Source organism: Apteryx mantelli, chromosome Z (genome assembly GCF_036417845.1).
Source record: "Apteryx mantelli isolate bAptMan1 chromosome Z, bAptMan1.hap1, whole genome shotgun sequence".
In the NCBI taxonomy this organism is placed as follows: Eukaryota; Metazoa; Chordata; class Aves; order Apterygiformes; family Apterygidae; genus Apteryx; species Apteryx mantelli.
This window is the reverse complement of record NC_090020.1, coordinates 59,996,164-60,011,472: the sequence shown is the minus strand read 5'-3', so window position 1 is coordinate 60,011,472 and position 15,309 is coordinate 59,996,164. Positions and strand designations below refer to the sequence as shown.

Below are 15,309 nucleotides of genomic sequence, written 5' to 3'. Positions count from 1 at the left end.
CTGCTCAAAGCAGGGGCAGCTCATGAGATCAGGCCAGGTTGGTCAGGGCTTTGAGTCTGGTCTCAAACTGTTAAGGCTGGAGACTGCACAGCCTTTCTGGGCAACCTGTTCCACTGCTTACCTGTCTTCATGATGAAGAAGTTTTTCTTTATATCTAGTCAGAACCACTCTTGTTTTCAATGTCTGCCTGTTGTTTTACATCCTCCTACCATGGACTGCTGGGAAGAGCCAGGCTCAGTCTTCTTGATGACCTCCTCGGAGGACTTGAAAGGCTGCTATTAGGTGTCCTCCTACCCCAAAGTCTTCTCTCCTGAGCTGAACAAACACTGTTCCCTCTTGTTGGTAGGACTTTGCTTAGAGCATGGATGAAGTAAATTTGTCTTATGCATAGTTTAAAATGTTTTAAAATGTTTGTCAGGTGTGGTTTTTTTCACAGATGTTTCTTTACCTGTGAACTTTAAAGTACTTGGGTATAGCTTCAACTATTTAACAAACTTAAAACTGAATTTCACTTCAGGTCTCATGTGAATATAATACCTCATAAAACATGAGCAAATATATTTTAAAGGAGGTCATAAGCTTGTTAGCACTTGGATTTTTACAGAAAATTTTTACAGCTTACAAAAGCTTCTCAAAACTTGGAGGTGTTAAGACTTTGCTTTGGTAGACTTGCAAGTTTAAGTTTTATTTGTCAATGATGTTTTGGTGTTTGTGGCACACATGGCAAAGTAATGTAATTCTAATATAAAGTAAATTTTCTTTTGGACTCCCTTAATTGCTAGCCTTTTAGAAGAGGTGATTTTGATAGGACTAATATAAAATTTAAAGACAACACTTCTCTGTATTTAGAGCTCTACTAACATTATTTCACTTTAGTTGTGAGTCTTTAGTTTGTTTCTTGTTGTTTAGTGGCTAAATATGTTTGTAAAATTCTCTTCTGTGTAACTGTGGGCATGGGCAAAAGCCATTGCTCTGTCATCTCATAAATGTAGGCGGAGAAAGGTGTTGATCTTTGTACTCTTGGAGTTCATACTGCTCTGAAAAGGAAGTAAATATTGTCAGATAATTCTGTTTAAGAATACCTTCTCTGAGAGGTATTAGAGGGAAAACTGTCTGAAATGGGGCAGCTGTTTTGTGTTTATGTTCTAGCTAAGATAGGAGGGTTTTTTGAGCCCTTGTAATTTTGTGTTCAGTACCTGTGAAAGACCAGCTAGAGGAGTCAAAGGGAGCAGCCAAGTTTGTCCTTGGTCTGTCAGCAGATTCCCTCTTCAGGGTTCGTTCTGTGCAGGCTTGTCACTAGGCGAATAGTGTCAGGGGCTAAAATTGCTGACCCTTTTGGAAGTAGTGTGGGTTCTGTTGTAATAGAGCCCTTTGCCTTGCCTTTCCTCTCCAGCTTTCTCACCCCAGTAGCTTCAAAGCTGCGTTTTATCTAACAGCAAAGCGTAACTATGATTAGCAAGAGTCCTACTACCTCGTATGGCATCGGGGCTATCCCGTATAGGCCCCATCTTGTAGAGGGCTGAGTTAATCTAAAGATACATCTTAGATTTATCTGTCTGCTGAACTTGAAAATATAATTTCAATTATAACTCTCTTAAAATGTCTCTAATATTAAAGAAGCTCAAGTTCAGCAGAGCTTGTTGAATCCAGAGGTGACTACAGTTTGAAATGAGATGGGTACAGTGCTAGGAAGAGTGGGTATCTTTCTCTAGAAACAGACTTTTTTGTAAATACATGAACAGGAATGGCTTTTAAATTACATTCTAAAGGTTGGAAGCCTGATTTCTGAACCTCTGAAAAAAACTCATTGTAGAAGCATCTCTTAATTTTGAAAGAGGGTACTTAAATAGTGCACTTAAACTAAATATAAATTCTAAAATTACAATCACTCTATTACTAAAACAGAGACAAGAATAACGTTAATACAAAAGTATGTAATTAATCCACCAGTAGCTACAGCTTTGGTTTGGATCTTTTCTTCCTAGCTGTTAAGTAGGAATGAATCTGATCACGAGCTTGGGTTTTCTGTTGTTCCAGTGCAGTGAAATTTTCAATATGAGCCTCTTCAATGTATTTTGAAGTTGAGCTTCCTTAAAGAAAAGGGATAAACAGGGAAACCATTTAATCTCCAGTTTCTGGTCTGTTGTTAAATTTGTAACAAACCCCTTAGCCCCAGGACTGTAGTTCTTGTTTCCTTTGGTCTTACTAATTAATATTTACATATGAACTTATTTTCTGAAAATTAACTTTTACCTTAAGATTAACATGTTTAGTAAGGGGTTTGTTTTGTCCACTTTTGACATTTGTAACTAAAATGTCTCATTAGATACTCCAAAGTTTTAATATATTAGTAATTTTTCTGCTGTGCATTCAAACAATTTCTCATTTTCTGCATTATTTAATGTTGTTGCCAACAGGAGCTGGCAGATTTGGAGTGAAGAGTTGTCTTTTGACACACATCTGAATTATCAGTAACTTGCAAATTGAAGTACAGAAAGTGTGATTTGTATTCAGAGTGTCCTGGTGAAGCTTCTGTGCTTTCTCTTCATGACTTACACTCTAGTGATGCCCTGAACATCTTCAGGGCTCTCTGGTTACTTTCAAACTAGGGAAACTTGCAAATTTTTCTGAAACTTAAGTGTTAACAGGTAGAGCCTGTTTGATAGTATTTCAGAAGGGAAAGCCTACATTCACAGATAATGGCAATCTTGATTTTTATCTCCAAGTGCTGCTTTTTTCTAAGGCTTTTCCTGTGGAAAACTATACTATTTTCCTTTACAACACAGGACAATTGTTGTTTTTTACTTTCCAGTTCCTAAAGAAAAGCTTAAAGTACCTGTTTCAAAGTGAATGTGACTGAATTCCCAGTGGTAAATCAAGCCTGTTAGTGTGTTTTAACAGAGTTTTCCACCAAATCTTTCAAGTTGAAACTCAGTTGCTGAATAATTGTATCCGTATCTGCAAGTAGTAATGTGCAGTGTCCAGTTGCCACCTGTGAGACTTAACACTTTCTTCCACCTGAAAGTGGTTCTGAAAAGGAACAGAACCATCTCATGTGCTAAAGCTGTGAGGCCAAGGAATTACAGAAGTGTTTATACCTGTTCTCTGGGAACATGTGGTGCTGTGTAGAGTTCAGGGAGGAAATCTCAGTCTCTTTCCAGCATAACTACTGCTTTATTTGAAATGCACAACGGCACAGGCGCTGGTGGCTCTAGTACAGTCACACACCTGTTAGGGGAGAAGGATGTTGGGTTCATAGTCTCTGCATGGAGTTCATGAAATGATTCACGTGGATCTTATGCAAGCTAATTATAGATGCAGGCTTACATGCTATGACTCATTATCTCACGTTATTCAACAAGTTAGCTTTTTACCAGTCTTGCTATTCTCTCCATGCCCAAGCATCTATGTCAGGGAGGTTTATGTAAACTGTCAATCAGACACAGTCTGACCCTCAACAAACCAGGAATAGCTATGTTTAAGCTGAATAGCAGTTTCTGCTTGCTGGTTTATTGTTTTCCATATGACTTAAAGAAGGTATTCCCAAGGTAGGTAACTACTTAAGCTTTATATTATATATGTGTGTATATATAATACAAACACATAATACGTGTATGCAAATGAAAGTAAAAAAGCAGGAAATCTAGCAGCCTTGCAAACTTTACGTGGAAGAAAGAAACATATCCATTTATTGGCATACTTACTATTACCAGTTGATTCATTCTACCTGCCTCAAATGCTCATGTAATTTTACAGGAGATTGAGAAAAGGAGAAGAGTAGAAGAAGCGTACAAAAATGCTGTGACAGAACTGAAGAAGAAGTCCCATTTTGGAGGGCCGGACTATGAGGTACAAGTTGTGCTTTTGAAAATTGAGAACCTTAAGGCTTTTAAAGTTTGGTTTGTTTCTCAAAGTGATATGTGTATGTGTGTAAGCTGGGGTGTTTGGCTTGTGCAAGTGATATATGTTTATGCCATTCCTTTTTTTCCATCTTGGAAACTGGATGAAGAATCTCAATCCTTAAATCTTTTGAGAATGAAAGGGTCTGTCTTCACCTCAGATTTCATATTCTGCTTTTGTCTAGAACATTTTGCTTGCAAATATTTCTGGTATGTTTTTTATACACTTGATAGTGCTAATATACAAACAGTTTCATGCTTTCTGTATTGAATGGATCAGCTGTACAGATATGAAATCCAAAATCTTGACTGCAGAGGCAGTCCTCGAATGTGAAGTTTAACTTAAACTGCTTTTAACTTGCCATTGTCACTTTAAATGAGTTGATAAATTCAATGTTTTTTTGGTTCTGCTTCACTTAAATTGCTTATTTCAGCAACTTTTTCCTCAGTTATGTATTTAGTCAAATTCTGAGACATTTAAACAGCCTTCTGAAGAATAATATGAGCTAATGCACCTGTAATGCAGTTTGACTAATTTGTAAGCATTTCTAAGACAATTGAACGTGTTCTTACAAATCATAACCTGAGAAATAGATAGAATAGATATTTGAGCTTAGGTTGTCTGCTGTGACTGAGGCACCACTCTAAAAGAAAAGGCAAAGATGGTTAGCAAGTTCAGCTTTGTCCACCTCATTATGAGCTCCCTAAGTAGCTGGGCATGACATGTTTTAGTTTGAGGTTGTTGCCTTTTCATGTCAACCCCAAATATGACCCTTATGTTAGCCAATGAGGCAATAGTGGCAGAAGATGACCTGTTTCTTTCTGATGAATTCTTTACTCCATCAAAGTATCTGAAGTTTCAGCTCCAGAATAGGAACACTTAACTGATCTCTGTATGAAATGCATGCAGTGATTTCTTCATGGGAGTTAAAATTTAGAGGAATTAAAGCGGAAATTCCTTTTGCTACAACATCTAACTACTCTAGTTTTTAGTGAAATTCTGAAATTTGTAAACAACTTAGGCAGTAATTGTCAAAAGAATCTCTACAAAAGAGACTGAAAATGTACTGTAAGTTACTTTGATAGATTAAACCTAGTTCAAAATCACTTCTGCCTACCTTTTTTGCTTTATAATACAGAATGCTGGTTTTATTATGACTGGCAATATGAGAGTCAAGAAGGATGTATAGCCTAAGTTTCACTTCATTTTTTTTTCTTAAGTAATGATCTGTCTGAATATTTAAGTTCTTTGGTTTGATTCAGTTGCTTTGAAAATAAAATAGAGAGCAGAGAATCTTGCTAACGACTGTGTAAATCTGATACAGCTAACAACATCTCTCATATGAGACAAGGGGTCATACAGTGTGCGGAAACGAAGCTTCTAATAAGTATCTGAGCTTTTAAAAATCTCTTCAAGGATACTGTAACTCTGCCCCTAAAATCTGCATAACTACAGATTAGGCTTATAGTAGGGGGTTGTCTTTATCTTCCCGCTTAAAAATATAATATCTTTCTTTTGGAGAAAAATATTTAGAGGTGTCCTTATTGGACAAGGAGATCTTTGCTGCTTTTATTCTTTCACTATTCCAGTTGTTGTCATCTGTAAGCCAACTTCACTTTGGAGAATAACTTCTGACACGTAGGGCTCTTGATTCTGAAACTGAGCAGCAAATAAACATGCGCTGTGTTTACTTTGCTTATGTTTTCATTTTCTGTAGCCTCAGGTTCTAATTTAGTTTTGTAGTCTTCATACCCATTAAATACTTGCTTTTTTAAATACTTCTGAATAGCACCTTCCCAAATATTGACAGCACTGATATGCTTCTTTCAGTTGACTGAGTCATTCTCTCAATCTGAGAGGGAAATTATTCTGTAAAGTTACTAAACAATTTTGATGTCCTTTTATCTCAAATCTTAGTTTCATTGTTTCAGAAGCTCTCCTGTTCTTGCTGTTCACAGGAAACCCAATATTGTTGCTGAGACGGCATTCACATATACAAAGTTTGTGTGCATGTGTGCTTTTTTTTTAAATAAAAATCACAACTTCACTTGCAATTCATGGAGTTTCTTTCATGTACGATAGCTGATTGTCCTCCAGATACACTCTGGTTTTTTGGGGCCTGAATCCTTTGGCATTAAATACTACCCCAGCTGTTCTGGTTCCTTTAAAACACTGTGCTAACTGACAAGCATATTGGTAAATATTTTGATCAGTCTTCCAGATGTAAGGTGGCATTTCATTTGACAAAGAGTAGGGAACAGAAGAAGAGTGTTCATTAAATAGGCCTACAAAGGTAATTAAGTTAAAAACCTACTTTAAGGGGAAGATGGTAACAAAATAGGTGCGGACAGAGAAATTGCTGCCTCTTGCAGTCAGGGTAACCACGTATGTTCCATCCTTGTTGGCATTTTAGGGAAATGCAGACTCTGTGGCCACAGAGAGAATCTGAATGTCCTAACTGCAATGAAGAGCAGTTCACACTTTCAGCTATTGTTTCAGGCCGCCAAAAATGTAAGCAGGTCTCCCATCAGCAATTTACACTTGACTTCCAGTTTTAAATCATTTCTGTAACCATCTGTATTGGAAATAGCTTTCTTTTTGAATGAACGGTTACAAAAGCAGAAAACATCTATACCACCTCTGAATGTGAGTATGTTGAGGAAGGTTTTAAGTTGATCCATGTTCTAGGGATATCTTGATACATTTTCAGTTTTTTTGATTATGTACCCTATGGAACACTTTCATCTATATATGTTCTTGTTGTTGCGTGTTTCTTTTTTATCCTGTTGTGAGCCCCAAAACAGTGTATTAGTGTCTGTAGGGAAAGGATTGGAGGCATGAGAGATTTTAGCCTAGCCAAGGTAGAGCTACGCTCAAGTGGTAACAGAACAGTCTGTTTAACGACTGCCTGAGGTCTGTCTTCCCAAAATAGAGAACCGTAGTGTCCAAAATGAGGAAATGGGGAAGTTCTTATTTCTAGATGGAAAACTTGGAACCTGCTGTCTCTGCAGATACTTGTCTGCATTCAGTGTGGTGTTTTCTGTTTCTGTTCCCCATTGTTATGATGTCGGTTCTCCCCTGTGCCTCTCTTTTCCTCCCTCAATTCCTTACATTGATCCCCAGGTTTCCTTTATATTTTTTCATCCTACCATTAGTATTTCCTGTCTACCTGCGTATTTCCCTTCTTCTAGAGCTCCCGGACTGTGGAACAAACACCATCTTCCCCTTCTTGCATCTATTTCCCTCATCCTGGTGCACTGTCACCTTCCAGTCTCCCAGCTTGGTACATAATGCCCAGCAGCTGCCTCAGTTGTGTAGCTAGAATTAAAAAGCTTCTAAAGGGTCTAAATGGTTTCTGAATATCTCTGAGTAGTGTTAGCTGTGAATTTTTTTTAAAAACCTTCTATAAACAGCTGCCTGCTTAGTTAAATTTGTTCTTTGCAAGAGTGACTACTGTAAAGCTAAATGTGTAAGGGAGTGGAAACCATGTTGGAATTACATACTGTAACTCAAAATTTTCGTGGAAAATGATTTTCAGTCAAACATTCTAAGATTAAGACATAGCAGGCAGAATATTAAAAACCTTAAAAAAAATAGAAGAATTGAAAGTTAAACCTTTGAGAGCTAGTGTCAATATTAACTACAAAGAAATTTCTGCTTCTCGCTGTTGTAAAGCACTTTTAAAATTTAATTTAAAAAATCTTTTTAAATTTTGTGAGACCATAGTCTGTCTTACAATAGTCAATGCTGCAAACTTGTTTAAGTTGCCATTTTACATATTAGTCTTGAGTTTTTAGTAGTAGTTGACTCAACTCTGCCTGCTGGTTTAGTGTTAAACACTCTTTCCAAGAATTCTCAATAAAGAGATCCCCAGGATTTCATACTGTCATGTCATGCGCATATCTGAAATCCACCTAAGGCACTGGAATATTCGCAAGGAAGTCTAATTTACACAATTAAAATGTTTACAGTGTGACAGAAATGTAAACATGTTAACACAAGAGAAGATGTATAATTAAAACCTAAATCTGTGGGCAAAGTATATGGACTTTGTTCTTCAGTCCTCAGTGTCTGGAAATTTTTTTTGCTTGTTAATATAGCTACCCCTAAATTACACTTACAGAATAGGAATATCTTTTTTTTAACAAGTAGGGTTTTCAGATGAACTTGTAACCTAAGAATGTTGGTTAAAAGACTTGAGATCTATGGAGAAATGTCCTTCAATCAGTTATATACTTGATGGATATTTTTTTAATATTAAACTCTCATGTCTTCTGAATTTTGAACTAATTTTGTTTCTTATGGTCTAGGAGGGTCCTAATAGTCTGATTAATGAAGAAGAATTTTTTGACGCTGTTGAAGCTGCCCTCGATAGACAAGATAAAATGGAAGAACAGGTACTGATACTTGAAAAACGTGTTAATGGCAGGTATTTCATGCATGATTTCTATTAAATTCTCCTGGGATGCAACTCCTAAAACTCCAGATGCTTTATACTGACACTTATAAGCATATTTCAGTTCTTAATATTTGTACTGTTAAATATTTTTGCTTAATACTAATTTTGAGAAAATGAGTTCACAACTTTTATAGAAAAGGGCAGTATAAATATTAACTTATTTAAATGTGTCTGGTTTCTGATTCCTAAATATATAAGTATGTATGAATCCTCTATAAAACTCATCTTTGAAAGTGATACAAATATGTAAATAAAAATGTTGAATACTGCAGGTATTTCTCAAAATCTGGTTATTGCCCTGAACAGCTAATTACTAATAACTAAACCCATCTCATTGCAGTCTCAAAGTGAAAAGGTCAGATTACATTGGCCAGTGTCCTTACCTTCTGGAGATGCATATTCTGCTGTGGGGACTCATAGATTCGTCCAGAAGGTAAGATGTTTCCCATCATCTCAGAGTAATGGGCTGACTTATGATATTTCCAATTTTTTAATATTTTGTATGGGTAGGTGAGATTAAATTTGTAGATGTTTCTAGTAACTTTTAATAGGTTACTCATTTTTTAATTGAAGTATCCAGAACTGGAGAAGGACTGTTTTCTCTCTTGGCTCCAAAAATATTGATCTGAGTAGCTATTTAGAATACTCCTGACTTGTATCAAGTTTGTCAGTTTGAGATATTAAATAAAAAAGAAAAACCAATGTGCTAACTTGATAGTGTATTTAAGATACCTTCAACAAAATTTATTGAGCTGAATAAACTAGAAAAAATCTAGTTACTTATATCAGAATCAGTTGACATTTTTTAGTGTTACTGGAAACACTACACTCCTCTCAAGGCTACACTGGGAGTATAATACATAATAGGTGCATGAAATCAGCATTTGCTGCTGTGCTTGCTGCTTATGGTGCTTTTGTTTTCCTTTTCTTCATTATCTTGTGCTTGGAAGTTGGTACTGAATGCTCTGTTGTGCCTTTGTTCTGATTACTTGGTTTTTTCTTTGTCTGTCTCTGGTAGCCCTATAGTCGCTCTTCCTCCATGTCTTCCATTGATCTAGTCAGTGCCTCTGATGATGTTCACAGATTCAGCACCCAGGTACTGTATGAATATGTAGAGTGGGGGTTGCATATCTTTGCTGTATTTCATCCTCTTCTCTAGAACCTGGGTTGTTGTTACATAAATCACTGCTTGCTTTAAACTAGTACACTGAGACAAACAAAGGAGTTCTCTATTCCTATACTAAATGGTTGTCTCTTTTACCTTCTGCTTGCATGCATATCACTCCTGCAGAGGTCCAAATCTTGTGAGACTGTTGAATTGATTTCAGTAGCTTTAATAAAAATGCATAACACTTAATCTGCATTTCTGATTATTATAAAAGTAGAATAACACCTGTTTTGTGTGGGATGGAGATAGGCTTTAAATATTTTTTTCTTGCTTTTAAATCAATCAAAGGTATAACTTTATCTTTTAGCTTTTTTCTGTATCACTTGTAATGACGTTAAGATACTAAATGTTAAGGTTCAGTAGTATTGTTTTTACGTCTACAACTAGTCTTAGTACTGCAAGGTCATTATAATGCATCTTAAACAAGATTGAAGGTATGAGAGCTTACTGAAGAGTTTGAATATATTCACTTATCCTTCAGAAAGTTAGCCTGACATCCTGAATAAGGGAATGTAGTCCTTGTGCCATTCTGTTAATGCACAAAATTACTTTGTGCTTGCTCTGAAGATTATAGTTTATAAAGTTGGACTAGACAGGTGGATTCATGGGTCTGCTCCTTAGTCTCAAAAAAATGTTCAGACATAGCATTGCTGCTGTTCCTTCTGCTGTGGTCTATATGTTCTTGTTAAGTAGAGAACTGGACTTTGATCTGAAATTTGTAATTTGGTTCTGTTGGAAGCTGTTTACTAACACTAAACAACCTGCTTTTTCAAATAAAATGAATGGACTCTCTGACTAAGGGAGCCTGGCATCATACCACCTGTTGGTTTTACTCTCGGCTTTGAGCAGAAGCCTAACATTTAATGACTTGCTCTTTGGACTGAAATCCCAACATTTGCCTTGTCCTATTGCAATCAGTTACATCTCTAGAATTTTGACTTGCAGCAAGGCAAAAAGTATGCAGGTTGTATTACAAAACACTGAGGCACTGACTGGACTGCAAGTAGGCAAGTTAGTATTTCAAGGGTTTTTTGGAGGGGAATGGGTGGACGGGCCTGTCAAGCAATAGCAGCTCTGATTCCAAAGATAGAAACTGGATGCCTATCAGGCTGCGAGTACATGGCTAGTTCAGTTGAAGGGAAACTCTGCTAAAGTGTGCAGGCCTTCTCATTTTTGCCTTTTATGCTTGTGATAGCATTTGTGCATACATATGGTAAATTTGAATATTGGAGCACTAGTGTTACTGTAATACTAGCCGTCAAAAATAAGTCTGAAGTTGACCAGGTCATCATCACAAGAATGCAAATTCAGGTTAAAGATAAGGATCAGAGTTAAATGGACTGGAGTGTGGAGTCAAGCTCTCGCTCTTCAGCTCTGCATGGCTTATACTAAATTGAAGTGACTACCCAGTGCCTTAGGATGCAGTTTCAAGTTAATAGACTCATTGCAGAAAAGGTGATCTTGTTAATTTATAGAAAACTACTCGCTTCACCTTCTTCCCCTGCACCCTTGAATAGATTTCTCTTGGATCAACAAATCAGTCCACTTGCTCTGGAGCCTCAGTGCTGGTGAGCAGGCAGTGAAAGACAACGGCGGCTTGAAGGGGGAAAAACAGAGTACCTTCTCTTGGTGACAACCTGCTGTAGACCTGATAATATGAAACCAACATCCATCCCCAGGCTCAAGATTTGACTTTTCCGAAGGCAAATGAATGTCTGATGTCTTGATTCTGAATAAATGGGACTCATTTCTAGACTTCATTCATAGCAAGGGAATTTCAGTATCAGTAAAAGATCAAGTGGAAACTTGCAGCTTTGTTTTTAAAATTGAGAAGCATAAACATGCTTGATTGCTGAGGTACCACTGTAGGCAAGATCTTCCTGCTAAAGGGGTCTTCCTGAGAGTGTGCATTTTTACCATAGTTTGGAACATCTTCAGTCATCTTTCCTGAGATGGAAGAGATTTCTCTGATCAAGATACCAATATGATGACCAGCTACAATGAGCTTCAGTATCTCCTTCAGAAGATTCGGTATCTGTTCATACCTTGCATAAATATTAGAGACTTGGCATTAGCAACTGAAGCTTAGATTATATGTTCCAGAACAAACAGTAGTAAAGTTCCTGTAGAAACTATTGCCATGTGGCTCCCAACAGCTCTGTGTGTGCCTGAATAGCTCAAATAAAAGTTGGATAGCTATTCTGTGATTTCTCTGGAATACTGTGATTGCTATAGGAGTAAAAATGTGGTTCAAATGGTGGAAACTTGTTGAATTGGATCAGTATCTTCCCATCTCTTGTGTGAGAAGGTACTGAAATGTTACCGCATACTGTCAACTTGGACTTTGTGAAGAGGAGATGATTGTGAAAAAGTTTTGGGGGATAGAGGGAGTAGTGGAATGATTTGAGCACTTCTTTCTGTATGAGTAACCCTGGCATTTTCAGTTTAGAGAAGTTTCTAGTCCCAAAGGAATATTCAGACTCCCTGAGAATTAATCAGGGTACTGGTTTAAAAATGGACTGGATATGTGAATGATTCATGGCTTAGCTTAGCTTCTTCACTTGCTATTGAGGAAGCTGAATATTATCAAGGTGCTTAATTTTGCTGTGGGGCATTATAGGTTCCAAGACACTATTCACTTGGCTTCATTGTTTATTAGATTAACTTCAGCTGTTTTAAGAGTACTATCCTAAAGTCACTGAGAACTTAGTATGAGGCTTTTGAAAATGTAGCTCCCTTCTGTTATGTCACTTGTTTCATTCCTGAAAGGCTTAATAGTCTTTTATAATCTTCTTGTAAAACCTTTGCAGCTTGTTTTGAACCTCTTGACATCTCTCTCCCACCCCGGGGAATCCTCAATAGAAAGGAAATATTCTTTTATAATGCTGGCCACTGGCTGATAATTCCCTGGGGTTCTTCACCCTCTTTAGTTGAAGGACCATCTAATCTTTTCGATGGGGCGAAGGACAATTCAGGTATTGCACTCCATTATTTTTGGATATTTGGAAAAGGAGGTAATTATGTGACAGTAAGGTAAAAAATTCTGTTCTTAAAAGCAATTACTTTGTTTATGTATACTGATGGGAGCTATTTCCTCAGGGTGCCTTCAGAAAGATACTGATTTCTTTGTCAGCTGAGTGAGAGGTTTGGGTTTAAACTCTGCAGATGTTTTGCAGATGACTTTCTCATTTCTTAAAGGACTATCAATTCTCTGAACAGCTTGAGCTGGTTTGAGGGTCTTTTAAGTGGAGGTCTGCCCACTTAAGGTTGCAGACTGAGCCTGCGTGACAGAGGATACAAGCATATTTGCAGACTGTTCCTGCAGCCTGCCAGGAACCTAGAGGGAATTGTGTGTCCTACCCAGCAGCAAAGCAGCTGTGAATCTTGACTCTGTGTCCAGTGTGGCAGCTGGAATAGATGCAGGCTGACAGACAGTGATCTGTGGGTAAATTGCTTACTGTTTGGACAGGCAGCATGCACAAGCCAGCTGTGGGCACTGCAGTTCCTTGGTCAAACAGAATTGCTTTTGTTAGTGGAATGAAGTGGTCGCTCTGCTCTGAAAGTTGCAGTGGTGATCCTGCTCTATTTCTGCTAACTTAAGGAGCAGCTCTCTGAAGGATGATCTGCATCGTGTGTCTTATTAGCAGGAGTGAAACTTCACTGTCTAAAGTAAGACCGGGAGGAAAAAATATCAACATACACTAAAAACACCTTTTGAGTTTTCAGAGGAATTCGGGAGCCAACTGTTAAGAAATTCCAAAGGCTTTAAACTGTTTGGCACATGCTGCTGTGGGTGCCTGCGGCTCTTTCCTTGCCCTTCCCCTCTTCCCGCTGCATTTAGCATAAAGCAAAAGTGGCAAAATACAAAACATGAACATAAAGTGATCTGTGTCCTTAGAAGGTTAAGACCTGGGGGAGGGGAGAGATAGGGACCTGAAGGTATTGCAGGGGAAGTTCAGGAGCATTCTGAGGATTCTCTTCTGAAAGAAGTGTGGCCTAGTGCTAGTGAATTGAAGTTTTTAATAGTCTACCTTTTTACCTCACTTGGACTGTTCTATAATAGTGTCCTGAGAAAGAAAATAGACCTTTTGTAGGAAGCCTTTTAGTAACTAACAGGAAAAGATGGCCTTTATAGGAGCAGAAACACAAGTCTTGCAAGTTTTCCTAGTTTGTAGCCTTCCCTGCAACAGGAAAAAAAATTCTGTACTCTTTACTTGTGTTTCTGTAGAGAAATCCATAGTTAAAATAAGATAAAGATTCCATCCAATATATTTTACTTTGTTATACTTAGAGGATTTTGACTTGGATCAATTACCTTTTTTCTTCCTAGTCTTATGTGTTGCCCAAAAGGTGTATAGTATGAACAAAGTTACTGCTTTCTATTAAATGTAAATAAGATCTTTTAATTCCATATCATATTAGAAAAGGTCATCAAATATTCCTTAGTTTTGCTTTCTACTTGTACTATTTGCTCAATTAAATGTATTATATGTTATGAAGCCTAGTATGTTTGTGTATATGTATAAAATGTTTTCTGAAGTTGTGCAAAAAGCAGTTACAGATTCAGGGTACTGATCTTGTGATTGTGTGCTCCTTAGATTAATCAGCATATTCATCAGTCAGCTAAGCTTTAAGTGCTTTTTCTTTAATTCAAAAAAGCATTTCTAGTAATTCAGGGAATTAGTGACAATCACAGATTTACTTGTTGTGACAAGCTTTCTAGTAGTCACCTACCTTTTAAGTTTTGTAGGTGGAAAAAAGTTATCAAATTGTTTTCAGTGTTTGTAAATGTTAAATGGCGAGTGGATACCTTACTTCCCTCCTTTTTTAGGGTGCTAAACCTAAATTTGGCTGTGAGCAGGATTTGGAAATAGTGAGGGGGATTGGGGGGAGTGAGAAACAAAAGAAACATAAGATTATAGAATAAGATTGTAGATTAAAGAAAATCTTTTTGTTGTCCTACTACCTCTTTCATGTAGATTATATGGAATAAAAAATAAATTATTCAAATAGCTTGATTAAAATGTATTAAATACCTGACCTTTAAGAAAAGCACACAGCTGTCCACCTAACTACCTAAATGTTTTAAAATAATGGAGTTTCTGCATCTTAATTTTTTGGAATGTAAACATTTCTGTTCTTAAATTCTTTCCACTGGGCAACTGTGTAAAGATGCTGGTGAAACAGAGTAGGGCATGCTTTGCTCATGACTGTGGTTCCAATATAAGTTTTTGATAGTATTCACATTTTTAGGTGGTCTGTCCTTTTCTCGCCCTTTGTGCAGCTTCCTAAATGCTCTTCACTGAATGTTGGCTTTCATATCTTGCGGTGCATCATAATTCTATTTAGAGATGCAAAGTAATTTTTAAATTTTGAAATAAAGTGGTCACTAGCTGGAAGTAGTGAATTTTGACAGTTTAGAGCCACAAAGGAAGGATAGGAAGTACCTATAAAGAAAAGTCAGAAACTGAATCAAGCTTTTTGTTTTTTGTTTCTGAATGCCAGAAGTATCTGCTTGCTCTTACTTTCGATAGAGAGTTCTGTTCAAGTTCAGCTCCTGCACAAGATGTGAAGCCTTGACTTGTTGTGGTTTCCAGTACTGTACAGTTTCCAGTCTAAGAAAATGTAAGGAATGTTTTAAAATTTTGTGCTTTTTTTTCCTTTAAAGGTAGAAGAGATGGTACAAAACCATATGACTTATTCTTTACAAGATGTAGGAGGAGATGCCAATTGGCAGCTAGTGGTAGAAGAAGGAGAAATGAAGGTAAATAGTTTAACCTTT

The 15,309-nt window shown here is 37.1% G+C and overlaps 1 protein-coding gene across 4 annotated transcripts in view; it reads left to right on the top strand.

Moving 5' to 3' along the window:
* Window positions 1–15,309, top strand: part of CERT1 (ceramide transporter 1) — an 81,120-nt gene that overhangs the window by 55,734 nt on the left and 10,077 nt on the right. For 3 of the 4 annotated variants that reach the window (XM_067315155.1, XM_067315152.1, XM_067315154.1), the window contains 5 exons: window positions 3,757–3,849; window positions 8,211–8,297; window positions 8,700–8,792; window positions 9,378–9,455; window positions 15,196–15,291. In XM_067315155.1, the coding sequence (XP_067171256.1) occupies window positions 3,757–3,849; window positions 8,211–8,297; window positions 8,700–8,792; window positions 9,378–9,455; window positions 15,196–15,291 (447 nt within the window). The remainder of the gene's footprint in view (window positions 1–3,756; window positions 3,850–8,210; window positions 8,298–8,699; window positions 8,793–9,377; window positions 9,456–15,195; window positions 15,292–15,309) is intronic. The other variant, XM_067315153.1, reaches the window with a different exon arrangement.